The following is a 26,174-nucleotide window of genomic DNA, read 5'->3' as shown; positions in this document are numbered from 1 at the left end:
ACAACTTGAGATACGCCGACGACACAACTCTGAGTCTGATGGCAGAAAGTGCAGAGGACCTAAAGAGAATATTAAAGAAGGTGAAAGTACAGAGTGCCCTTCTGGGACTGCAGCTGAACCTGAAAAAGACCAAAATATTGACTACAGACAAGCTGAGTGAATTCAGGCTTGATGATGAGGTGGTTGAGATTGTTGACAATTTCAACTATCTAGGAGTGACATTTGACAGAAAAGGAGGGTGTGAAAGGGAGATCAAGAAGAGACTGGGCATGGCAGCGAAACGTGGACTGTGCGGAAGGGGGAAAGGAAAAAGATAGATGCGTTTGAGCTGTGGTGTTGGCGACGGGTCCTAAAAATACCATGGACAGCAAAACGGACCAACAAGTCAGTGATTGAGCAAATAAAACCAGAAATGTCTCTGGAAGCAACCATCCAGAAGCAGAAACTTGGATATTTTGGACATTTCATGAGATCAGGAGGTAGGATGGAGAAGGATATTATGCTGGGAAAGATTGAAGGAAGTCGGGGTAGAGGAATACCAAAAGCAAGATGGATTGACACCATAAAAGAAGAGGACCTGGGAAGATTGAAACATCAAATACAGGAGAGAGACAGTTGGAGGACGGAAATCTATAGAGTCACCATGGGTCGCAAGCGACTCGATGGAACATGATGATGATGACTCCAGTTTAAACATGAATCTGTCAGCAATCCTTTTGAAGTTGAGGTTCAGTATTAAAAAAAAAAAATCGTTTAATCGATTAATCAACTAATCTAATAAAAAATTGTCATTAGATTAAAGAAAAAGAAAATAATCATTTAAGACAGCCCTAGTTAACAGTGAAGCTTTTGGTCATTCAGTGGCGTTTTGAGCCCGGCAAAGTGGTTTACAACACCTTTACCCACAGGATGTGGTCTAACAGCCAGTCGATGGGTGAAGTTAAGTTAAGTTAAGTTAAAGTGTGTTAGTTAAGTTAAGTTAAGGTGTCTCACCGCGTCTTTCTCAGGGTTGCAGACCTTCACCCACAGGATGTGGTCTAACAGCCAGTCGATGGGTTTGTCTCTGTGGAACATCAGGAAAAACTCTGCTATCAGCGGGAGGTCACGGGTACGAAACATCTTGCCTTGGGGATCGCACGCGCATGCACACACACACACACACACACACACACACACACACAAAATGAGCATTGTTCATATACAGACACATGAAGGGACCTACTGTATCTTACACCCCAGTGTCATTGAAAGTTTCCAACCAAGCCAGCTCATGGCTACACCTCCGTTTCCCCATATTGTATTTTAGAAATTCACACACAGCTGCTTTTTCTTTTCCAAAGATGACGTTTTGACGTAGGTTGTGGTATTTTTCCCTATAGGCTACATTAGCCTTTGTTCACACGAACCATACACCAAAGCCACTGAAGTTGAGCTCACACTTAACCGGTCACACAAGAAGCACTCACTTTTCCTCAGCGCCTCGCTCGGCGCACCTTGACCCCACCCCACTTCCATTGACTTCATGCCTGGCAGCTTCACGCTTCATGCTTGGAAAATAGGACTGAATCCTGAACGATCGCTTCAGTGCGGCTTGAGCATGGCTTGAGCGTGGCTTAAGCCAGGGGTCCCCAACCTTTTTTTAGACCGGTTTAATACTGACAATCTAGCTGTGAACTGGCGGGGGGGTGTGATGAATGAATGAATGAATTTATTTGACACGTCTTAAATGCCACAGGTATACATTTCATCAGCTCAAAGGAGGCAAAATAAATAAGCATACACAAAAGCATATGTACAAGCCGTCAAGGATAACACAAAAAAGCCCAGGGCTTATTTCCATTGTGGTCCTTTGGTGTAAAAAGATAGAGTTAAGTTTAGGAGAAAATAAAAGAAGACGTGAAAGTACAAACATGACTAACAGTCGGCCAAACAATCACTAAAAAGGTCACAGACTAAAATCTCAATAAAAGCAATCTAAAATATACAAGAATACAGATCAATTAAGAACTACACTAAAAATTGTGATCCTATGGAACTAAAAGATTGAAATACAATTTAAAACATGATAATAATAATAAAAAGAATTATAGCTGCTGTGCAGCAATGGGTCGTGGCCGGGCAAGTTTCTAGGCTTTGAGCTATTATGACATCACAATTGCTCGAGTGACATCAGTGATGGCATCACAATTGCTTGACTGACTGATGACATCACAAATACAACCTAATTGCCATAGGTAATTAAGGCAATTAGGCTATACACGGGGCCAGAATTCAACGTTTTGATGCACTGTGGGCTCAATTTTTGACCGATCGAAAATCTGTTTTGATACTTTTGTGTAGGACAGTCTAACGATGCAGATGCTGAAGTTTGGTGTCGTTTGAAGAAAAAATGTGGGAGGAGTAGGGTTTAATTAGTTTTACAGTTTTTGCAGTTTTGCGGTCTTTAGACTTCATAATTGGCCATAGGTTGCATTGTACAAACGTTTCTGCTCATTTGGGCACACATTTCGGTGAAAGTTGCAAAGCCATAGCACGTATGCCTGATTTTTTTATGAATTTTCGAAGTTTGAAACTTTAGAGCAGTGGTGACCAATTTGGGGCCCGTGGGCCAAGTTTGGCCCGCGCTCTCTTTTTTTTGGCCCGCTACGGATTTGGGGGTGGGTTTTTTTTTTGTTTTTTTTGCAGGCCAGGCCACCGGGCAGTTGCCCGACGTGCCTGAATGGAGATGTCGGGACTCTTCTATCTACGATTAACATTAATTTTGTGCAGCTTGTATTCTCTCTCCCCGACTCTATCACACGGGTGTGAGGCATTGCTATCTGAGGATTGATTGCTCCTGATTGGTTGGCTGAATCACCTGGTTGGGGGGTGAGCGCTGATATTTGATCCTTCCCCAGTCACTGGCTTTACACCAGCTCAGCAAGATGGACAGTCACGGCAGTGGCACACTGACAAAAGAAAGTTTAGGACGGAGTGGCAAGACGAGTATTTTTTTACCGAAGTAAATTCAACAGCGGTTTGTCTCATTTGCAGACAGAGTGGCTGTTTTGAAAGAATACAATATACGTCGCCACTACGAAACTGATTTTCAAAGTACCTTGAGGATTTTTCAAGTTGTGAATTAAGTCAAATTTCTCTCTTGATTACAAAGGTGGAAAATACAACTGTTTTTAACTGGGTGTTTACTGATTAAATGTTTAAGCTCCCCACAAATGCAGATGTTTTTTTAAATATATTTAGAACACGGCTCTCTTGAATACTCGATTCTGATTGGTCAATCAACAAGATTCACCGGTCATTATTTCTCGACAACCGACCGCTGCTCTGCCACACCTGGATTAATCAGTTGATAAGAGCTTTTTGTCAGCAGACACTACTAATTAGGCCAACCAGTTGCAGCTGTGGTGTCTTGTATGCCAATTACGAATGAAAACGCTTTGTCGTTGAAAACGCTATTAAAAAATCTATTTGAATAATTATTTTTGTCAGATTATTGAATGATTTAGTTGTAGGCCGTGTTCTAAGCGGGATAATGTATATTGAGGCGGTGATTACTGGGAAATAATGACCTTCAGGTGAATGATTAAGCCCTCCGCTGCGCGTCGGGCTCAATCATTCACCTGTCGGTCATTATTTCCCCCGTAATCACTGCCTCAATATACATTATCCCTTACATAACCAATTGCAAATTATTACAATTACCAAACAGATAGTTAGTAGATTATTATATTGAAATGTTATTTTAGATTTAGAATGTTAATTTTCTATAAAACACAATACATTTTAATGTAATTCCACAACATTTATTTTTGGCCCTCGGCCCTCCACCCAGATTGAGTTTTGGCCCTTCATGGGAAATAATTTGGGCACCCCTGCTTTAGACGGTCGCTGTAGTGCCACCGTTAGGACTATTGGCCCCAAATTTGCATCAAAGACGTTTGGCATGGGACTGGACCTTTGTGCAAAGTTTGGTTAGTTTTCATGCATGGGAAGTCGAACTTCCCGGGAGAAGAAGAATAATAATAATGGCAAATACAATAAGTGGCCCTGCCGCTTCGTTGGCACTAATAAAATAAATAAGAAATACAATACTGCCCTAGTTATCTAAAAGCCATTTTTTCACCTGTTTTTTTAAAGCTGGTTAGGTTCGGGAGAGTTTTTATCTGTTTGGGGAGACTGTTCCATTTTATGGCTGCAGAGTACAGGAAAGATTCTTTCCCCATCATGCTTTTAAATTTATAAGGAACAAAGTCTGTAGAACTCCCTCTGGTGGAATATTTATGGTTGTCTCTAATGGGGTTAATATAGTTGCAGAGATATTTGGGAACCTCCCCCTGGACTATTTTCTTCAATAGGCATAGCTTGATCATTTGGACTCTAGCATCAACTTTGAGCCAGCCAAGACTCGCAAAATGGGAGGGATCGAGGTGAGTACAAGTGGGAAGCTTAAGAACTATACTAATTAACTTGTTTTGAGAGGTTTGAAGCTTGTTTTTTTAATTTTTTGTGAGTGCTGCTATACCATGTGGTACACGCATAATCAAACAGACTCTGCACAAGAGCCCCAGCTAGGGTCTGTAAATTCTTTGATTTATCTTAGTGAAAACCTTTTCAGCCATGTTTACACCTGAGAGATGACTATCTAAAATACAACCAAGGTAGTTGATGGACTCTTTGGCTCTTATTATAGTCTCTCCTACCTCAACCTTAAACGCTGAGGATTTTCTTAGTTTGGCCTGCGAGCCAAACTGAATTGCCTCAGTTTTTCCAAGATGCAATGATAGCTTGGTATCAGAGAGCCATCTGCTGACATTCTGCAGCTCAGTGCTGAAAATATTCTCAACCTCGCTCTTATCTTCATGAGAGACTAATAAGGCAGAGTTATCTGCATAGAAAAACAAATCACAGGCTGACTTCATATCGTTTATATAATAAAAAGAAGAGTGGACCAAGGACACTTCCTTGATGTTAGACACACAGCACGTATTTTCCTTGCAGTGGGAGAGATAATGATAAAGCCTTGACTTTGATCCAGAATGCAGAGATGTCAAACATAGCCTACTTTTCAGCCCACCGTCATTTGCACGCCGCCGTCGCGGATCTCCTTTTATATCCCCCTCCTATTCTGAAGAAACTCAAGTGAAGTTTCTCAAGCTCACTGCACACCGCACCGCACACCGCACCTCCCGTGCATGTGTGGGCGCAGGGCTGAGGGAAGGTGCAGGTGCAGGTGCAGTCTGCATGTCTCTTCCTCTTTCCATTCTCCCTGCCGCTTCCTCAGCGTGGTGCACCCTCCGTGCTGTCTCGTTAGCTCTCCATTTATCTCACCTGCCTATTCTGAAGAAACTCAAGTGACGTTTTGTCAAGCTCGCTGCACCCTGCACATGTATCAGCGGGCCATCACCATTTAATTACCTCGCGTGCATGTGTGTTTGTAGGTGTGGCAGGGGTGAGTAAGGGTGCAGCACATACATACTGTACGCCAATATCAATGCAACTACCACACACAGCCTATAATATTATAGCCTATGTTTATTTTTTCACTGGTACCAGGTTTCACTGGTACCAGGCTCGGGGCCTGGTACCAAATGCGTTGCGGCCCGGTGGTTGTGGACCACTGGCTTGAGCGACCAAATGGTGTTAATATCTGGCTGAATTTGTGTAGTCTGAGCCTGGTATAACCAGGACCCAAAGAGTCTTAATGTCACCAAGATATGTTTGAGTATGTGTGGATGCATCTATTTAAATGTGTTTATCCCCATACACACGCACGCGCACACACACACACACACACACCTATAAATCCCAGCTGGGAGAACTCCAGGAAGAGCCACTGGTTTGCAGCCTGCTGGGTGGCGTAGGCCTTCATGGCGGTGTAGTAGTCTGCCTTCGCAATGATGTCATCCTCCAACTGGAAAAAACACAAACAAACACACACACACACACACACACACACGATATATGAGTCTATAGAATAGAGTATTAACACATTGACTGCCAGCCCTTTTTTCAATGCTGTAGGTAGGTTCTGCTAGGTTTTTTTTTTGAGGATTCTGGCTCATTTTACAAGAGCCGAGGATTCTTTTCTGTTAAGACTTCGTGAACACCAATCATCTAAAAAGAACTAATAGAATGTGTGCTTTCTCTGTCTAAAAGAGTTAGTTTGTAGAGTTAGTAGTTATGTAGATATTAGCCGTTGAGTACAGCATGGTTTCAGAGATTTTCAGAGAGTTTTGAGATAAATGGATTTTTAGAACCACCTCACGTGCCTGTGATTATGGGTGCCCTTGGGCAAGTCTGTATACTGTATTGTGTGTGTGTGTGTGTGTGTGTGTGTGTGTGTGTGTGTGTGTGTGTGTGTGTGTGTGTGTGTGTGTCTCCAAACTCCTCCCTCCGTCTGTGCTGCTGCTGCTGGCTGCTGCTGGCTCCTGCTGGCTCCGCGCCGCTCTCGGGCAGTCTGGATTACTGTAAAACGGGCTCGTTCGTTTCTTGAGGTGTCGGCTGAGAGCTTTGAAGAAGCTTTTGCGATTCTGGTCTTATTTATGCTCAAAGGTACTCGAGTGTGTGTGTGTGTGTGTGTGTGTGTGTGTGTGTGTGTGTTTGTGTGTGTGTGTGAAATCGAAAGCGTTTTCGCCCAGCTATTTCCTTGAAAATTAGAATGGCTTTCTCCCGCGGAGCCGCGGCTGTTTTTTGCTCGGCTTTCTCTCTGTCTGGAGAGCACTGTCGCCACCTAGCTGGTCGGTAAAATAGATTATACACATTCTCTTCCTCCAATATTGGTATAGGAGACGTAAAAGGGGTTGATCGATGTCCCACCGTCAAAAAAAAAAAATGTTTATGTAAGCCGAGATATCTCGTCTATGGCACTCAACGGTTGGATTATGTAAGCCGAGATATCTCGTCCTTGGCACTCAACGTGTTAAATCTTAGCTCAACCCCTTATACCTTCCTTATATTTCCTCAGAATTTACCTAAGTGGCAACCTCCATCTTGGAAAAATGAAGCAAACGCGGAAGTGCCAAGAACTGCAGTTCCTCAAATGGCCTCTCGAGGCTGGTTTCAAAAGTGAATAATTCCCCATAGACCTCATGTTAATATGCCCGAGTTTACAGCATAAACATGCTTACAGCATGGTTCAAAAAACAGTTTTGGTATCTATGGCTAATTTCCCCATTCATAGCAACTGTACGGGGAGTGAATTTGTATACAACTCACCAGTTTATATAGTCTATGGCTACAAAAAGAAGTCCACTTGTACAGAAGTCAATGGGAAAATGACCCTACTTCTCACTTGATTTATGACCTCAGTAAACACTTTCCTAATGAGTTTATGGTCTCAATCGCAATTTTTCAAGTCTTCTTCAATACAGAATGAGTAAATTATGGTCGTATTTAGAGTCAAATATATGATAAAGCAGACTATTGGCTACGGCCAGTGATCACAGAGAATTGAATTGAATTGAATTGAATACACCAGGCTCTTCTCGTCCAAGATGGCGACGGTCAAATGCGAAACTCAAGGCTTCAAAACGGGAGTCCACAAACCACAGGGGGACATCACGGAGGCTACATCCATATTTTGATAGTCTCTGGATGTACCACAGAATGTGGTAGAACTACAGGGAAATTCAAAGACAGCTGCTCATTTGTCACTGAATCATAAGTGATTTCTGCAATATTTCAGCCTGCTTCCTCACTCCGCCCTGATGTCTCATTTCTGGAGAAGAGATGACGAGCTAGTGATTGAATGTTGCAAACCTGTGATAGAGACAGACAGAGTACAGAGATGACAGTCAGATAAAGATGGAGAAGACAAAGATAGAGTCGGACAGTGGTTCTCAAAGTGGGGTCTGGGGACTGCTGTAGCAGCTTATAGGACTCAACATTGTATTTTATATTCTCTGGTTGGCACATTTTAATGTACAAAGCCATTTTAGGCAAGTTACCCTGCTATATCTGTTCCAGGTTTACAGCTGCATGCAGCCTTACATCCAGCACTTGGCTTTGTTTGCAGGTCCCAAGTGTGAGGACTGAGGCTGAAAAAATGTGTCTCTCTTATTTTTGGCCCCTGGTCCTGAAATGACCTGTAAGTTCCACTTGAAGTGGATTCAATTTTTCTGTTTTCTGGCTAGTTTCAAACAAAGGATCACTGAGGTACTGGTCATTTCTGTATGGTAGCCTTATGGTATACTGAAGCAGAAGCTTGAGGAGTATTTGGAGGAGGTGCACAAAGATAGGGAAAGGTTTAGAGAGATGGCACTCCCCTCTGATATTCCACCCATTGGTGAAACAGACAGCCAGTGTGATGATAGCCCACCAAGGTGGAAAGATGTTCAAGAAGTAGTAAGACGTGCAAGGGCGTCTTCAGCTCCGGGGCCTAATGGAGTGCCCTACCGGCTGTATAAGAGTGTGCCAGATGTGTTGAGCTTTCTATGGAAGCTGATGAAGGTAGTCTGGAAGAAGTTATTCCCCTGGATTGGGCTTCTAAATGTGTTTTACCTCAGATTTTGGCAGTAGGGATAGTAACATCTTGTCCTGTGTATTAATGAATGTAGCTGCTCCTGTCGAAATGTGTCATTCAGACCGCTATGTCCTTGGACCTGTGCTTTTTTGTATATGGTACTTTTAATTTGTTTCCATTGTTCTCAATGTTGTATGTATTGTTTTTTGTCATGCTCTTACATGTGATTTTGTTTTCTTGCCTTCTTGGCCAGGCCAGCATTATTCATATCTCAATTCTTTTTATCTGGTTAAATAAAGGTTAAATAAAGAAATGAAAAGTACACGTCACACTAGAGTCTGACCTGTGACCACTAAAACAGACTAGAGTCTGACCGTTGACACCTAATACAGACTAGATAATCTGTGCTTTGACCCCTAATACAGAGTAGAGTCTGACTTTGACCCCTAATACAGACTTGAGTCTGACTTTGACCCCTAATACAGAGTAGAGTCTGACTTTGACCCCTAATACAGACTTGAGTCTGACTTTGACACCTAATACAGACTTGAGTCTGACTTTGACCCCTAATACAGACTAGAGTCTGACTTTGACCCCTAATACAGAGTAGAGTCTGACTTTGACACCTAATACAGACTTGAGTCTGACTTTGACACCTAATACAGACTTGAGTCTGACTTTGACCCCTAATACAGACTTGAGTCTGACTTTGACACCTAATACAGACTTGAGTCTGACTTTGACACCTAATACAGACTAGAGTCTGACCTTTGACACCTAATATAGACTAGAGAGGCTGACCTGATGCTCTGATTCAATGTCATTTTGACTATGCTTGCTCCTCCTGGTTCACGGCAATCACCATGAAACTCAAAAGCAGGCTTCAGACATCTCAAAATAAACTAATACGGGTTATCCTGAAACTGCATCCCAGAATCCATCTCCTCCCCTCTCACTTCCTTAGCCTTAGGTGGCTCAGAGTGGAGGAGAGGGTTTCTCAGATCAAACTGTGCATGGTTTTCAGGATTTTTAAACGGGAGGCTCCTCGCTACCTCTCTGACTACTTCTGTAAAGTCAGTGATGTACATGGCTACTCCAGAGGAAGCACTGCCAACATTGTTCCGCCCAAATTGAAATCTTTAAAGGGTAAATGTACCTTCTCTTATTCAGCAGCTATTTTATGGAACAAACTCCCTGAGAGTATAAAGACCCTTAATTCCAGGTTTTCTTTTAAGCTTGCCTTGAAAAAATGGCTGGTTGGTTCCCAAATGGGTTCCTAACCTTTTATTTTCTTCTGTCTCCTGTATGCTCGCAGTTTTTAAACCCATGGTAGGTCTTTGATTTATTATATGAGCTGGTCTCTCTTTTTATTTATTGATTGGTGCATTTTTGTTGTTGTTTAAATAACCATTCATTCAATGACTGATCAGTCATTGAGTGCTGTGTTGTTTAATGTTTTTTTGTTTGTTTATGTTGCCCGCGCACACACGCGCTCACACCTGCACACATACATTCACTCCACTTGTCCCATACAAAGGACCACAATGGAAACAAGCCCTTGGGCTTTATTGTGTTTTATTCCTTTTGATCAATATTGTTTTGTTGTATTGTCTTGCACAATTCTGCTTTTATTGAATCAATAAATATATCAATCAATCAAAAAAAACTTTGACCCCTACCTGAACATAATAGGTCCCTTTGTCCTGAGCGTACAACATCAGGAAGCTGAAGTCCAAATTCTGCTTGGTTCTCCATCTGAGGTCACACACACACACACACACACACACACACACACACACACACACACACACACACACACACACACACACACACACACACACACACACACACACACACACACACACACAATTATTTTTATTTAATTTATAATTTATTTGGATAGGGACAGATACAGAAACATATAACATTTATCAAAAATGTCTGATGTCATGTATCACAACATTTGTAACCTATGTTAATTTGCAATGCCCGTCCCAAGATTGAAAAGGGGGTGATTGACAGATTGCCTGTCCAGTGATCGCGCAGCTTGCCAATCATGGACCAATAGCAGGCGGAGTTACGGCTCGGGAAACTCCCATCTTATGTGAGCTGCGCAAGGACCCCAAGATGGCGACATACAACACTTTGCTGCAAGACGTTAGTCCAAAAAATTGTCACCACAGACACCAAGTTCTTAAATGTGCAATATTGAAAATGCAAAGGCTTCCATCAATCACCATTGTGTTAACTCAGTCGGCGATAGAGAGAGACTTAACAGACATTTATTTACATGGAAATCTTTGAGATTATTACTTTAAAGAGAACATATGAAGTGAAAATGTAGGAATGTGTGAATGTACTTGACTCTGTCCTTGGAGTCTCCAAATGTCTCTTTGAGGCTGGTGAAGTTGGGGTAGTAATACTGTGAGGGAGAGACCACCTCCAGCAGTCCTGACAGCACCTCCCTGGGAAAACTACACAACAAGAGAGTTAAACAACACAACAACAGAGTTAATAACTACACAACAACAGAGGGTTAACTACAGAACAGAGAGCTAACTACAGTATATGCAACAACAGAGTTAACTACACAACAACAGAGAGTAGAACAACAGAGAGTATACAGAACAACAGAGAGTCAACTACACACAACAACAGAGTTAAATACACAACAACAGAGAGTTAACTACACAACAACAGAGTTAACTACACAACAACAGAGAGTTAACTACACAACAATAGAGTTAACTACACAACAACAGAGTTAACTACACAACAACAGAGTTAAATACACAACAACAGAGAGTTAACTACACAACAATAGAGTTAACTACACAACAACAGAGAGTTAACTACACAACAAGAGTTAACTACACAACAACAGAGAGTTAACTACACAACAATAGAGTTAACTACACAACAACAGAGAGTTAACTACACAACAACAGAGTTAACTACACAACAACAGAGAGTTAACTACACAACAATAGAGTTAACTACACAACAACAGAGAGTTAACTACACAACAACAGAGTTAACTACACAACAACAGAGAGTTAACTACACAACAACAGAGAGTAGAGAAACAGAGTATACAGAACAACAGAGAGTCAACTATACACAACTACAGAGTTAACTACACAACAACAGAGAGTTAACTACACAACAACAGAGTTAACTACACAACAACATAATTAACTACACAACAACAGAGTTAACTACACAACAACATAATTAACTACACAACAACATAATTAACTACACAACAACAGAGAGTTAACTACACAACAACAGAGAGTTAACTACACAACAACATAATTAACTACACAACAACAGAGAGTTAACTACACAACAACATAATTAACTACACAACAACATAATTAACTACACAACAACATAATTAACTACACAACAACATAATTAACTACACAACAACATAGTTAACTACACAACAACAGAGAGTTAACTACACAACAACAGAGAGTTAACTACACAACAACATAATTAACTACACAACAACATAGTTAACTACACAACAACACAGAGTTAACTACACAACAACAGAGAGTTAACTACACAACAACAGAGTTAACTACACAACAACATAATTAACTACACAACAGAGAGTTAACTACACAACAACATAATTAACTACACAACAACATAATTAACTACACAACAACATAGTTAACTACACAACAACACAGAGTTAACTACACAACAACAGAGAGTTAACTACACAACAACATAATTAACTACACAACAACAGAGAGTTAACTACACAACAACATAATTAACTACACAACAACATAATTAACTACACAACAACAGAGAGTTAACTACACAACAACAGAGTTAACTACACAACAACATAATTAACTACACAACAACATAATTAACTACACAACAACATAGTTAACTACACAACAACAGAGAGTTAACTACACAACAACAAAGTTAACTACAGCAGTGTTTCCCAAAGTGGGGTGCAGAAGCCATGTCCAGGGGGTCCGTGGAATAATTTGAAAAAATAAAACATAAAAAGTAAGTGCTTTATCCACTGCCACTTTTACCGGGGGTACATGTGTGTTTATTAGGACTATGCCAGTCTTGCTACTGTTGATTTTCTAAAAGCTTTTAAGATCAATTACTTGACGAATGGGCTATAAAGGCTTTAAAGTTGAGCCCAGTTGCTTTTTTAATAAAATGACCCTCTTGTTGTGTGGTGTTAACATGATTCATATTGAAATGTTTTTCTGCTTATCATGTTTATCAAGTATTTAGGTTGAAAAGTTGTATAATACAAATGGTTATAATATCTAAGAGTAGCCTACAAATGTGGTAGTATGCATGCTTAATCGGTGGTACGATTGGTGGTCCTTGGAAAATGTTCTTCCCTGTAAGGGGTACCTGGCCCCAAAAAGTTTGGGAACCACTGAACTACTACTGTTGTGTGTGGGCTTCAAACGGAAGTGACTCATATAGGCTCTTTGAGTTCAAAAGCAGAAGAAGCCGGTTGGGCTCAAAATCCCCCCAGGTCACAGCTAACACTAAACCAAAGCCAGGCCACACAAACAGAAAGACCGTCATAGTGAAGCTGCCCTGTGGGAGGAGATGGAGAGAGCACTCACTTCTTCTTCATGCTCTCTGCTATGCTGTCCACATAGCTGGAGTCCGTCTGATATGAGAGGGAGAGAGAAGAGAAACAAAGTTACAAACCTGTTTTACCTGCTGCCTCTCATGCCAAACAGGCGTGAGCTCAACAACAAGGCAACAATGGAAAGAATATGGGACACCTCCAAGGCCTCGCCTCGTATGACCACTTTCAAATGATAAGAGGCTGATGTACCTCCTGTCCTGTGTGTTACTGACTCCTACCCGCGGGATGTTAAACTAACATAGTGAGACAAAGTGAGACACTCCACCTAAAGCCACCCCTCCCTTGTTTCACTTTCAAGCATGATTTGGTAACACTTTATTTGTCCGCCTACAGTCTACACAGAGTGTAGACTTATCAACTTATCAGTCTACACAGAGTATAGACTGTCAAAACTTTTAGTTCAATAAAAGTTTCTATTTACACTTGATCCGTGTGCTACAGTACTTTTGGATTTTATCCAAAGCCTCTTTTCCAAGACTTGCCCTTTCCTGAGAGCACCGGACCAGCCTGCTGGGCTGCTTGGGTTGAAGCGCGCCTATAACTTCATCCTGCAAGTCTACACAGAGTATTATAACAGTTCACAGTTCATTAGTTGAGTTGATGTTCAACAATTCAACTGTTTGGCTTTGTCTGTAGATATTGTAACAGCTTATTAGCCGGGAATCAACAGATTCTGTTTGCTTCTCGGTCCACACACCTGCACCTAGTGTCACATGTAGCTATGTTGATGGATTGTCACATACTCTATAGATAATCTGTTGAAAGTCTGTTAAACAGTTGAATTGTTGAATGTCAACTAATAAGCTGTTGAAATGTTAATAATACTCTGTAGACTCTCTGTAGGCGGACTAACCAAATAAAGTGTTAGCCATTCTGCACTCTTATCGTACAACCATATCACTTTTCATGCATGTGTAGTTTGATAACATAACATTGCAGGTGAAAAGTTAGATCCGGGCCACATAATGAGAACATAATTATGACCTATAGGAACTAGTTTTCCCTGTTTATAAGTTAAGTTATCCTTTAGATGTGTTCAGAGGAAAATTCTAGGCAGTTTTTTTGCAAGCTGGGCTGCCAGCATGTGTTGAGTATTCCCATATGAAGGTGTGTGCATTAAAAAAGTGTTCTATAACATTATTAGGGCGTTGTGTAGAGGTAAAAGCATGCATTGTCCTACCACCGCAGAGACCCGGGTTCAATTCCCGGCAGGGGTAACTGGCTTGGTCAGATGTTCCTACAGACACAATTGGCCATGTCTGCGGGTTGGAAGCTGGTGGGGAAAGAGTCCTGGTTACTGCACTAGCGCCTCCTCTAGTCTGTTCGGGGGGGGAGGAGAACTGGGGGGAATAGCGTGATCCTCCCATGTACAGTACTACGTCCTGCCGGTGAAACTCCTCGCTGTGTGTGTGTGTGTGTGTGTGTGTGTGTGTGTGTGTGTGTGTGTGTGTGCGTGTAACCTCGGCGACAAAGATGATGATGAGCAGGTCTCGCCTCTGGGCAGGTGTGAGGCTGTAGAGCAGAGAGTTCAGAGTGCTGACCAGGTAGCTCTGCTTCTCACGCTTCACTGTGGGGATGCCCAGCACCAAGGACACTGTGGAGGACACCAGAGTCCAAGTCAAGTCACAAGTCTTTCAGCTTGAGTCCAAGTCAAGTCTCAAGTCTTTCAGCTAGAGTCCAAGTCAAGTCTCGTCTTTCAGCTTGAGTCCAAGTCAAGTCTCAAGTCTTTCAGCTAGAGTCCAAGTCAAGTCTCAAGTCTTTCAGCTTGAGTCCAAGTCAAGTCTCAAGTCTTTCAGCTTGAGTCCAAGTCAAGTCTCAAGTCGTTCAGCTAGAGTCCAAGTCAAGTCACAAGTCTTTCAGCTTGAGTCCAAGTCAAGTCTCAAGTCTTTCAGCTAGAGTCCAAGTCAAGTCTCAAGTCTTTCAGCTTGAGTCCAAGTCAAGTCACAAGTCTTTCAGCTTGAGTCCAAGTCAAGTCTCAAGTCTTTCAGCTAGAGTCCAAGTCAAGTCTCAAGTCTTTCAGCTTGAGTCCAAGTCAAGTCTCAAGTCTTAAAGATGTCATGGAGATGTGGGTGGCCCGTATGCATGCATGGCGCTAAAGCAGAAAATATGACGACATGGAATGCATTTGTTGAAGCCAAGCGTGGGGACCATGGACATTTCCATGATAGCTAGGTCGCGTCTGTCTCTTCTTTGCTGAGTGGTAGAGAGCAGGTCTGTAGTCGAGTTCACCTCAAGTCCAGATTGAGTCATTGGTGAATCGAGTCCGAGTCGAGACCAAGTTGAGAGGGGGAGTTGAGAGGGTCGAGACCGAGTCGAGAACAAGACCGAGTCGGGTTGAGACCGAGTCGAGACCAAGAGTGCAAAACTACAAGTCCATTTCGAGACCAATACCATAGCAATGTGCTATCCAAGGCTACTATTGTATTTATTGACTAAAATAGCATATTTTTTATTTATGACCTAAAATAGAATGGAGATTTTGAAAGACATTTCAATAAAATTTGCATTTCTTTTGACAAATTTGATTGCAGGCAGCTTATGCTCATAAGATAGGCTACAGTTGTTGCACCTAGGAGTGTATTTTCCCTACTTTTTCTTACTGCTCTCAGCATTGCTTGACACATTATGTCATAGTAAAACTGCATTTGTAAGGTCACTCTGATGCCACGTGAGAAAGGGGGGCAGCACGGGACCCGGAACTGGGGGTAACTTGCCATTCAAAATAATGAGCCTGGATGTGAATTTCATAAATAAACAAGACACGCAAGTGGTCTGAGCTTCGGTTTTTAGCCCGAATATTAGAAAAGACCCCACTGATTCATAACAGGTCTGAAGTCATGTTATAGCAGTCGGGCGCACTTAGTGATAAGCAAGACAACAGTAAACGGACAGGTTTTTGTATTGAGTTTGGCATCAGTGGGCATAACCCATAAGAGAGCGAGCCCCGTACCCCCAGCATTGTGTAGCAACAACACCGGAAGTAACTCCAGAGTGACCTGACGAATAGGATAAGTCAGCACTCCCTCCAATACAGCCCTGAAAGCACATTACATATCTTTCTAGGTTTACTGACTCAGCAGCAGATCTGCCTGCTATGTATAATTGCTTTCACACAGAGCCAAGCAGCACGGCCACATTCCCGTGCTGCAGTGTACTTTCAGGTGAAATCCCCCGCTCCCGGATTGAAAGGCGAGCGGAGGGATTTCCAGCTCCTCCTAGCCCAAATTAATATTTTCATAGGTTAGTGTAGCCTAGGCCAGAGGTTCTCAAATGTTTTTCAGCCAAGGACCCCTTACAAGATAGAAAATATACCGGGGACCCCCTCATTCTGATTTGTGATTTTGGGCTAAGCTTACCGTAATTGTTTCCATGGTAACGTGCTTGACTTTTAAATTGATAGGTTTGTTAGATTAAAATGTAATCCATGAACCATTTTAGATTTAAAGCATAACATATTTTCATTGAACTATGAAGCTTTTGCAAAAAAAAATTATTTTTATTTTCATTTTCCTGAAAACTTTTCGCGGACCCCCTGGCAAAGTGCCACGGACCCCTGGGGGTCCCCGGACCCCCATTTGAGAACCACTGGCCTAGGCTACTGTATGATGAACGAATTCATTCAACAACAAGACTTCCCTCCTTCTCCTAGTCCGCTGAGCAGGGAGGATAGGTGCACTCGCATGGTGGGCGGGCTCGCCTTAAAACGGGCTCCGCCGCAGAGTGCATCTGCCGACTTTCTGGCAGCGAAGTGTTGCATTAATTGCATTCAAGGAAAGCCAACACATTTCATAGAAGTAAATTCACTGACTAAGCAGATCAATATGGTGTCACCTTGTGTAATTCATTCAACAACCAAACATCGCTGATGTATGCCAGCCAAGGAGGTGCAGCTGTGCAGTGCAGAAAACACGAAAGTGAAGCATTCGCACTGTTCCGCCTTGCTGCTCCGACGCTTTCAAGTGAGGCGGGTTGCCTGCTAAACCGGCGCTGTGACAAGCTTTGCTCCCGGGACAAAAGGCGTATAACAATTTACCACCAACGCGCGTTCATGACTTTCACATAGGAGGAGCGGATCCTATTTTCCGTGCATTTTTCGGCTTTCAAGGACGGTGTGAAAGAGCCTTATGTCACTGGCAGGCAGGTAATGGGCCATCCATCATTACAATAGGTGTCGACCAATCACCCCCATCAGGAACAACAAAAGCTGGCCGAAACTCTGAAACAATAGCATATGAAACCAACATACTAATTGCCCCAATAGGCTATTCTAAAACAGACAAAAAGGATTTCCCCACCACCACCCCTAATCAAAATGTATGAGGAGCCGACCTGCACTAGCCTTGTCACACCCCGCTCTCAGACACACTTTGTGTCGGTGGCATCTTCTGATTGTAACGTAAATTTTATTCATCCGCGACCGATTCAAGTCTGAGTCATATTGACTACAAGTCCGAGACGAGACCAAGACCGTCAAAAATCGGTCTTGAGACCGTACTCAAGTCCGAGTCCGTACTCAAGTCCGAGTCCGTACTCAAGTACTACAGCCCTGGTAGAGACTGTTCACTTGTTGTTTCTGCCTGTGTCATTACGAGCTTTGCAAAATGTTCTAATAATATATCTTTGTTTGCGGTTGGGGGTTCCTGCGGGGTGAGGGGTTATCTTTTGAGTGAATCTGTTTGTGTATCTGTATGTATTGGTTTTTGTAGATGTTTGTCGTTTATATGTTTTGTTTTGTGTTGGAAAATATAAATCACTAGGGTTTCGGCCCAAAACCCTAGGCTCGCCCACTGCGTGGCCTCACCTGCAGCTCGGCTGCTGCGTGGTGGCCTCGCCTGCTCTATTGGCATGCACAACACACAATCACCTGCCCTATTGTTACTGATGATGTCAAAATGCCTATGACATCACTGATGATGTCACAATGCCTATGGCATCATCAATGATGTCATAAGATAATTTTTGTCAATGATGTCACTGATGACACGGCCTTACCTGCAGCTCGCATGGCCTCGCCTGCTCCATAGTAGAGTTGGCACCATGGACGATGGCATCGACCATCGTCGATGGGCCGACCCCCATCGACCTCTGACCCTTCTACATCGGACCATCGTGATTATCTGTTTGAATTAAAATTTGGCCGATTTAATGATAAAAAGGCTAACTCCACTCAACCGCGACGCACGGGGGACGCACGGGCGGCATTAAACAAGCTGCAAAGCGTACCTTATCCCCAGTTCAGAGAAGCGGTAAAGTGGAGAGGAAGAGAAGATAAGCAGAAGTCGGTTGTGTTGTGAAAATGTTAAGAAAGAAGAAACTTCACGTTCTTTCCTGTTTTCAACCCAATGTGAGTAATGTTACAACTCTTCAACTGTGAATTCAACTCGCCTGTTTCCAGGAACTCTCTCCCTACAGTGTAGGCTGCCTGCTGCTGTGTTTCTATCTCTCCTTAACGTAACCTAATGTTAGGTTCAAAACTGAGCCCACACAAATCTAACGTTAGCCGCCAGTAATTCTGCCCCTTTTCTGCCAGCTAGTTAAATTAAACACACACACGTTGTTGGTCACGATCTGTAACGTTAACGTTTGATTGTTTTGCGCCTTTTAATATTGCTGGTAGTGATAGCCTACTGTTTGAATCGCCTGGCTCTGTGCTGTAGTAGTAGCCTATCCAAGCCCGCTGGTCTCTCATGACATGTAGAGCTCAGCTGTCCTGTTGTAAACGTGAATGTACATTGCAGTGGCGCAGCCAAACGGCACCGCATGGACTTCATAAATCATTAATTAACCCCACCCCCCATCAACGACGATGCCATCGTCCATCGCGATGGTTCCACAGTGAAACATCGCGATGGACGATGGCATCGTCGTTGATGGGGGGTGGGGTTAATTAATGATTGGTGGCGTTAGCTTCAGAGTGAGGCAGTGAATGAATCAACAATGCTAAGCTGAAACACACACAGTTAAATAGTCCCTCACACAGGTGTGGATGATTCCTGTTGATTGCAGGCAGAGGGAGAGCACACAGGTGTGTGTGATTCAGTTAACAGGCGTAGAAACAGTCATGCATTGCTGCTGTCCGTGAGTGACCCCTTGGCCACACTGGGTGTTTCACAAACGGGATCAAAAAAGCCTCTCGCCTCTCGCTATTCATATTTTTTTCACACGCTGGTAATGATTCTGGAATTAAATATGATGATTTTTTCATTCTGAAGTGTTCGCAAATACAGATATGTACAGTAGCTACAACCGTGCATGTTGTCTGTGTTTCAATAACGAAAGCGAGAATAACATGCATGCCTGTTTGCCGACCATCATCGATCATGTTACTTCTGCATTTTTTACACAAAATGGCTGCTTTGGGTGTAATGTGAAATAGGCGTATAGAGGCAATAAAGAATAGACTATAAAGATATGTGTGTGTGTGTGTGTGTGTGTGTGTGTGCGTGTACTACATACCCCCGTGGCGTCCCTGTCCCACGACCACGTTGGGATTGAGGCTGTCTGGATGCTCTCTCAGGTGAGGCAGGTACAGCTGAATGCTGGGCTGCAGAAACCAACGCAACACAGGCTGACTTACTCTGTCTACACACACACACACACACACACACACACACACACACACACACACACACACACACACACACACACACACACACACACACACACACACACACACACACACACACACACAGGGTCAGCCAGGGAAATAAGTAAACAATGATAATAACATTAGTGTTGTGTTCACAATGAACACTAGAATTGGCACCATGGACGATGGCATCGACCATCGTCGATGGGCCGACCCCCATCGACCTCTGACCCTTCTACATCGGACCATCGTGATTATCTGTTCGAATTAAAATTTGGCAGATTTAATCATGTTTATTTTTGGCCCTCGGCCCTCCACCAAGATTGAGTTTTGGCCCTTCATGGGAAAGAATTTCTGGTCTAAGCCTAACCCTCCATCCAGCCCGACCAGTCTAAGCCTAACCCTCCATCCAGCCCGACCACAGTCTTGCTGCCAGACTATCTCCGTTTCGTGCTGTACCAGCGCAGGAGAGAGTCTGGCTCCTCTGGTCTAGTGGGAAAAAAGGCTCTGTTATCTTTACAACCATCCACCAAAAGTACCAAGCAGGTACTGCATTGCACAAATCTTCATCAAAACTTGCCATTTTCAGCATGTAGCAATGTTAGCTTGCTAGTTAGTGTTGTTGTTGATGTTTCACAGTGGCGGAGGCATTTGAGAGCGACACACAGGGAGCTAAGGCAAATCCCTTTCCACTCCGACTGAAATGGTCAGAGCCAATGGCAGAGTTTAGACCTGCAGCCTGCTTCTTCCAGACAGTCAGACTAGCCTGACCACAACACCCTTACTGGCCACCGTGCTATTTCAATAGCAGACTCTATGATGTGCATAACGGTGATAATATACACGTATCTAGAAACATGATATGCAATGTATTTTTGTTCAGAAATGTGATATTCTACATATCCGTGGATTACAGAAACATACAATGCTGACATTTTGCTGGCTTGCAGGCTGACACTGACCTGCAGAGATGTATGTGGTGGTATTGTTGGCCTGGGTGATGTTGGTTCTGGACAGGTTCCTCAGCTGATCCAGAACCCTGCTAAGATCCAGGCTCACTTCCTCTCCCTGGGCCTCTGCCGCCAGCAGACGCTGGTATAGGGCCTGCAGATCAGGATGCATTGCTGCCCCTGGTGGTCAACACAGAAAAACACACATCACAATCAATTATTTTCATACATTTCAGATATTTTCAATATGCATTATTTACAGCATCAGACACTGACTCGGTGCAGCACCCCCTCATCACAGGGCTCTGAGTCAGTGAAATGCGTTCGAGCAGAATACAGCAGACTTGACACATTGGGTTTTCAGACATGTTTGTAGGTGCAGAGTCCGTGGTGACAAAAGGGCGTTCTTGGCAGTTTTTCCCGTTGCCTTTATAGTGTTAAAATATTGATTGACCAAGGTTAATAGTGTAACTGATATGAAGAAGTATATTATGATATAGAGTTTGGCCATGTCGTCCAGGGCCGTGCAGAGACCCTTAGAAGGGCAGGGGCTCAAAAGTTTAAAAAGGGCACAACACCGCGGTGCGGGCGGTTTCATTGTTGCTGACCCGCCAGTCAGTCGGCGCTCGGCAGTTGGGCAGTATGACGAAAGGCATGACCCGCCCATCTCTGCCTCTGATTGGCGCAGGAGACAAGGAGAGACGCAGGATAGGATAGCCAAGTGAATGTGATTGGATAAACAACGTTTGACGTTAGGCCAATCAGAGGCAGAGAAGGGCGGGTCATGCCTTCGCCATCCTCGGGAAAGAAATATTATGCGCGTCACAGAAGCCGTTTTCCCACATGCGTACCGGAAAATTACCTATAAGTCAATATCGGACATTTCCCTTCACACTTCTGCTCTCGCATATGGGAATCTAGCAGCGAAATTGCCTGTATGTTGGGGGGCGGGGCGGCACTGCAGAGCGGGTGGGGAGTGACGTGTCGGCAAAACTCTTGATGGTGAAATAAGTTTGCTTGTTTATCCGTTCACCTGCGTCGCGTTGAAGCACTTTTTACAGACTGGCTTCGTTTGATGTGTCCGGGCTTGCCTTCGCTGTCGGCAACGTAAGCAAAATACTTCCACATTTCGCTTCGTGCATTTGCTTCGTCTGTGTCCCTGTCGGGCTGTGACTGAAGGAGGAGGAGGACTGTGGCCATGCCGGCAAATGACTGGACCCGTTCTATACTTGCGCCCGTTATCGCGCATACCGCTCTTCTGACTGGCTCGAAACTGGTGAAATGTCCGCGATGACGGGGTCGCGCTTATACCGGCACGACAACTTTCACACATGCAGGCATTAGACCACGTTCCGGTCATTTAGCGGTACAAAGCGCATGTGGGAAAACGGCTAGAGAGACAGACGATTACTTAACTTCCAGTTGAAAGGTCAACATGTGTAAACTGTCCGGACATTTTATTTATTGCTAAATTGTTATTTATTGTTATAAGTTCTTCTTGAAGGGCGCTGGGCATGCCTGTACAGAAAAAGAAGAAAAAAAGGGCACTTTGGGCATCAGGGGAAAACGGGCAGGTGCTCGGGACACCTAGTACCCCTCTCTGCACGTGCCTGATGTCGTCCAGCCCTAACACAGAGAGCAAGAAGGGGAGAGAAACAGAGATCCATCAAGAGAAAGAGACAGGTAGACAGAGAGACAGACAGACAGACATGGAGACAGAGAGAGAGACAGACAGACAGACAGACAGACAGAGACAGACAAATAGACAGACAGACAGACGGAGAGAGACAGACAGATTTGTCTTTGTCTTTTATGCCAGTGCTGTGTCTTTTTGTCAGTACCAAAGACAAATTTCCATTTTATGCTAATTTAACAGACAATAAAGTAGTCTGAACTGAATACTGAAAAGTTCCCCCGGGGTACCAGGGCTGGGGAGGCCAGTTCTCCTGGTACCCCGGCCAGTTAAAACTACCAAGGGACCAGCACTGAAGCACTAAATATGCACTTTATTTGCTGGATGACAGAGTGAATGTGTTTCAGTGTGAAGAAGACTCAGGGTTCCCACGGGTCTTTAAAGTGTGTTAATCTGAGAAAAAAATCAAGACCTTGAAAGTTTTTGAAAATAGACATAAATAGACATGGGTCATTGAAAGTTTTTTACTTAACATGTAACAGCACAGTTGAGAAGTGTTCACACATTCAAGCCTCTCTCTCTTTTCAATAGTTCTCTGTGAGCTTGTGTAAAGCTGCTAGTTCTCATTAGAAACATTCTCAGTGTTGTAACCAGTGTTGGGCAAGTTACTTTCAAAATGTAATATAGGCTACTACATATTACTAGTTACTTTCATTTGAAAGTAATACATTAGGCTACTTTACACTATTACTGTCTGTGTAGAGTGTTCTGAATTCTGAATTAATTTCACTAAAATGACAGCAGTATAGAATGACATCGCCGCCCTGGAACCATCCTGAAAAATAATTTCAACTATCTTGAAGTGTAAACTAAAGCAAAAATACACACACACACACACACACACACACACACACACACACACACACACACACACACACACAGTCGCAGTAGAGTGAAATTATGCAACTGCTACCTGTTTATTGCGGACAAGCTCATTTGAATATCTGGTACTTCCCTATAACTATCAAACTGTCAAAGTTTTATCACCGACAGCCTACAGTAGGCCTAGTCACTACAACTACAAAAATAATAGCTATAATTATTTTTACATCAAGTACGTTACAGGCAGGTCGTTATAGCCTAATGAATGCCGCAGGTTAATAAATAAATGAATTTGCACTAGTCAAAACGTGTTGTTAGACAGAGTAGCCTAACGGACTCGTTACCTTTGTCGTTGGCCATGGAGGTGATCCAGGTGAGAGAGAGGAAACCGGCTGCAGCCAGGAGACAGCACAGTTTGAGGGAGTGAAACCTCATCTAATTTCTCACAGTATGTCTGTCTGTCTGTCTGTCTATCTGCCTGGGCAGTCAGTCAGAGTCTGTCTCTGTCCCTCCGTGCTGCCAGGAGACAGGACAGGTGCGCTGAAGTGCTGAATCCAAGCGTGTTTCCGTGCAGCCAGTGATGTGAGGTGATGTGAAGCGCGCGCAGGTATGGTAAACGACGTGTAGTCTGCCTTTACTCCGCCTACGGTCCACTCACTGTTAGTAGGCTCTCCCATCAACATTGCACAACGTTGGTTGTCAACATGCATACAATCATTATGACACAACCCTTTCCTCAGAACCACTGACTCCAGTCCAAAGAGAAGAAGACACCTGCTCAATGTGGGCAGTGGATGTAGTAGAGTTGAGGTACGGGAGTCCAGCTCCCCCGGTTGGCAGGTATGGGAATTGCACTGGGAGAAAGTTACTGAACTTGCTTTGCCCAGGCCCACTTTTGCAAAATGACAGGGGGGCAGGGGCCAGTTAATAAACAATACAATACATTTTTTGGATCCAACCCCATCAGGAACGACAAAAGCTGGCCGAAACTCTGAAGCAATAGCCGAAACCAACATGCTAATCGCCCCCAAATAGGCTATTCTAAATCAGACAAAAATGATTTCCCACCACCACCCCTAATCAAAATGTATGAGGAGCTGACCTGCACTAGCCTTGTCACACCCTGCTCTCAGACACACTTTGTGTCAGTGCCATCTTGGAGATGTTGGATACGGTGATATGAGACTAGATACAGGTATGTATGGTGATATGAGACTCTAGATATGGTGTTGAATATGGAAATATATATGAGATTAGATACGGTCTTAGATGTTGGACATGGTGATATGAGACTAGATATGTATGTGATATGAGACTAGATATGGTGTTGAATATGGTAATTGTACAAAATCCCCCCACCATCTCAGCCTCACCTAACCAGCCACACCTGGGGCCCTGATTGAGCTGCACCTGGGCTCAATAAAGGGATGGTTGATTAGGTGAAGCTCAGTGTGCTCCAGACAGCAGTGGAGGAGGCTGCTTTTGTTCTTCCCTATGGGCTACATGCACAACTCCACTACTTCCTGAAATTAGTACAGCTTCTTTATTTCCTGTCATCACTATTGGATGAGCTGATTAATGTCAGGTGTGCTGCAGTCACAACAATGATCAGGCACACCTGATTAATCAGTTCATCCAATAGTGTAGGACAGGAAATAAAGAAGCTGTACTAATTTCAGGAAGTAAAAAAGTTGTGCATGTAGCCTATTGATTGCCCATGTACAGATGCATCATTTAAATTAAGTGTTAGTTTGTTAGTTACTGATATTTCCTTTGTATATTGATTGAGTATTTGAATTATATTTATTATATTACTTTACAGTTTCCCTTGTTTGATCGAATCCTTTGTTAATACCTTGTTTGGCTTTTAGGCAAATCATCTGTCAACATGATTATCCATCACCAATCAAGGGATCTGATTTGAAATAAAAACCCTTGGCATTAGTTCCTCTTGAGTCCTCCTCATTCTAACTGGATGTCCCACTTGCTGAGGCTACACCTGTAACCTCCACCTGTACAGTTTAACACAGTAATATATATGAGACTAGATACGGTCTTAGATGCTGGATATGGTAATATGAGACTATGTCTTAGATGTAGGATATGGTGATATGAGACTAGATATGGTCTTAGATGTTGGATATGGTAATATGAGACTATGTCTTAGATGTAGGATATGGTGATATGAGACTAGATATGGTCTTAGATGTTGGATATGGTAATATGGTGATGTGAGACTAGATATGGTCTTAGATGTTGGGTATGGTAATATGGTGATATGAGTCTGGATATGTCTTAGATGTGGGATATGGTAATGTGATATGAGACTAGATATGGTCTTAGATGTTGGATATGGTAATCATGGCCGTAACTAGCTATGAGGACGGGGAGGTCCGGACCTCCCCTAATATTTCAGAGGATTTTTTTTTTTTTTTTTTTTTTTTTTTTTTTTTTTTTATAAAACAATCTGCATGGAAAAGCATGAAAAACACGGGATCGCTTTTATTTTGAAACGAAAGGCAGGTCAGGCAGGAAGTCATCTGACGCCGCGTCCGCGGTAACTTGATTCCGAGAGAGCAGCAGCATGGTGGTGAGTGATGACTGTCTGTCTGCCTGGCGAGATAATTGAAGGTGAGCGAGCTGCGAGACAGTGAGCGAGTGAACGACAGACAGTGAGTGACACTGACAGATTTTTTAGCAACAACCAAGAAAGTAAGTGTCTAGTCTGTCTCTTAAGTAATGTTACCTGTGTGACACGTTGGGATGCTACTGGCTAATCATGCATGATGCCAATTGCCAAGCTCCCGAAGTCAGGTATGCAGGTGGCTATATGCATGGTTTCAGTTTCATGACCCAATAAGTAACAAAAAGAGGTGGTGTAAAGTTAAAAACAACATAATATATTTTATTTTATTTTTCAATCGTTCCTATCAGGAATAAATAAATGTCCCTCTGTATGTTTTTTTTATTATCGATGATGACTTTGTGTGTTGTGTACG

At 43.1% G+C, this 26,174-nt stretch overlaps 1 protein-coding gene across 1 annotated transcript in view; it reads right to left on the bottom strand.

Moving 5' to 3' along the window:
* LOC310790336 (alpha-1,3-mannosyl-glycoprotein 4-beta-N-acetylglucosaminyltransferase B) overlaps positions 1–23,741 on the bottom strand; it is a 42,139-nt gene extending 18,398 nt beyond the window's left edge. Inside the window, exons 1-9 of the mRNA XM_083652012.1 lie at positions 23,520–23,741; positions 20,673–20,840; positions 19,578–19,703; positions 14,582–14,715; positions 13,093–13,139; positions 10,822–10,935; positions 10,141–10,216; positions 5,797–5,911; positions 994–1,124 (exon numbers count right to left, since the gene is read on the bottom strand). Of these exons, the coding sequence (XP_083508138.1) occupies positions 994–1,124; positions 5,797–5,911; positions 10,141–10,216; positions 10,822–10,935; positions 13,093–13,139; positions 14,582–14,715; positions 19,578–19,703; positions 20,673–20,840; positions 23,520–23,610 (1,002 nt within the window). The 5' untranslated portion in view covers positions 23,611–23,741. The remainder of the gene's footprint in view (positions 1–993; positions 1,125–5,796; positions 5,912–10,140; positions 10,217–10,821; positions 10,936–13,092; positions 13,140–14,581; positions 14,716–19,577; positions 19,704–20,672; positions 20,841–23,519) is intronic.
* Positions 23,742–26,174: the final 2,433 nt, after the last annotated feature.

This window comes from Poromitra crassiceps (assembly GCF_964638095.1).
Source record: "Poromitra crassiceps genome assembly, chromosome: 15".
Lineage (NCBI taxonomy): Eukaryota > Metazoa > Chordata > Actinopteri > Beryciformes > Melamphaidae > Poromitra > Poromitra crassiceps.
This window is presented reverse-complemented; position numbering and strand designations above follow the sequence as displayed.